At 39.6% G+C, this 1,749-nt stretch overlaps 1 protein-coding gene across 1 annotated transcript; it reads right to left on the bottom strand.

Annotated features, from left to right (window-relative positions):
• Positions 1 to 403: 403 nt before the first annotated feature.
• On the bottom strand, positions 404 to 1,351 carry LOC101404517 (olfactory receptor 2G3-like). The gene has a single exon (XM_014796307.2). It carries the CDS (start codon positions 1,349 to 1,351, stop codon positions 416 to 418), a length of 936 nt encoding a protein of 311 aa, XP_014651793.2. The 3' UTR covers positions 404 to 415.
• Between the last annotated feature and the right edge of the window lie 398 nt (positions 1,352 to 1,749).

Here is a 1,749-nt window from a genome sequence, read left to right as displayed (position 1 = left end):
ATTAAGCACTATTTTAATTCCCTAATCTTGTATGTAGCACATATGTATTCGGTAGATCACAAAATCTCTCACTCTTAGTATATGCTTCAGGCCTTCAAAGACATTTAATGTCTTAAATGTCTAACATTTAAGAGAGAGTGTGAAAATGTTTATAACACACATACACACACACACACACAAGGTTCCATGAACTTACAAGTTGAATAAAATGTGCTTCTTTTTCTAATCCATGTTAGCCATATTGTATGTAAATACAGAGAGGCAAGCAACACATATGCTCTGTACTTGGGAGCAGTTGTTTAATGTTATGTATCTTAAATAACTTTCCAGGACAGAAAGTTGGGAGCAGTTGTTTAATGTTATGTATCTTAAATAACTTTCCAGGACAGAAAGTCATTGTTTCCCCGATTTTTTCTTAGGAATTTTGTTCTTTTCTCAGCAATCTCCTCAGGGCTCCTTTCACATCCTTGTTTCTCAAAGTATATATGATGGGGTTGAGAGTGGGAGTTACAATGGTATAAAAGAGTGTAAGGAACTTTCCCTGGCTATGGCCATAGTATCTCTTTGGTTGAATGTATATGGCTGAGGTGGTCCCAAAGAAGAGGGACACCACTAGTAGATGGGAACCACAGGTCCCTAGGGCCTTGCGCCAAGCTTGGACTGACTTAATTTTTATCACTGCTTGCACAATGAATCCATAGGATACCAATATCAAAGCCATAGGAAGAAGCAGGAGAACTAATGTGGCCACAAAAAGTTGGACTTCATTTGCATGGATGTCAACACATGCCAACTTGATCATGGCAGGCACTTCACATAAGAAGTGGTGCAGATGGTGACGTCCACATCGAGGAAGCCGAAGAGTGATGGTTCCTTGGATGAGAGTGTTTCCTACTCCACTTAGCCATGCTATTCCTGCCAAGGCCTTGCAAAATGATGGATACATGACAGTAGTGTAATTGAGAGGTCTACAGACTGCTACGTAGCGGTCAAATGCCATGATTGTGAGGAGAACACATTCAGTGGAACCCAATGAGAGGGACACATAGAGTTGTATGGCACAGCCAGTTGGTGTGATGGTCTTCGCTGGTCCCTTCAGGTTCCACAATAGCTGGGGGACAATGCTGGTAGTGAAACAAAGGTCAAGAAAGGAGAGATTTGTGAGGAAGAAATACATAGGTGTGTGGAGTTTGGAGTCCAGGTAGGAGACCAGGATAATGGCTGTGTTGTCTATAAGGGTCAGAAGATAGGATATCAAAACCACCACAAAAAGGATGACCTCCAATCGGGGCCGATCTGAGAATCCAAGCAAAATAAAATCTCCCCCAGATGTTTTATTGTCTTGTTCCATCCGTCTGTTGGAGTAAAAGAGAAAAATGGACATAGGGAATTCAGTTGCGGGGAATATTGTTACCATTTACTTACAATATTTGAAGTAAACTGGTAGGTAGGGTATTTTTAACCAGTGAGGTTTCACAGAGAAGGAAAAAAGATATTCCTAAACACAAAGGAATTCTTTTGTATCATTTTTTGTCTCAATAAACATTTGACCCATCCTCCTTTTTTTCATGTAACCATGCTCTTTTCCCCATTTCTTGATAATTATTATTAAAGGTACTTTGCTTAAAGAAGAAAAGAAAAGCTTCCAGTTGGGTGGCTATACAATTCTGTTAGTAGAAGTAGGAGGCAAAGAGGATAGGAATGTTTAGGCAAATTTAAATATCCAATATGAAATGAATTATGAGTGAT

Source organism: Ceratotherium simum, chromosome 13, assembly GCF_057802395.1.
Source record: "Ceratotherium simum simum isolate JZ-2026a chromosome 13, ASM5780239v1, whole genome shotgun sequence".
Classification (NCBI taxonomy): domain Eukaryota; kingdom Metazoa; phylum Chordata; class Mammalia; order Perissodactyla; family Rhinocerotidae; genus Ceratotherium; species Ceratotherium simum.
The sequence above is the reverse complement of the archived record's forward strand: the minus strand, read 5'-3'. Positions and strand labels throughout refer to the sequence as shown.

What these genes read in the sequence shown, in the direction of transcription:
- LOC101404517 (XM_014796307.2), bottom strand. Translation starts at nt 1,351, where the DNA reads ATGGAACAAGACAATAAAACATCTGGGGGAGATTTTATTTTGCTTGGA.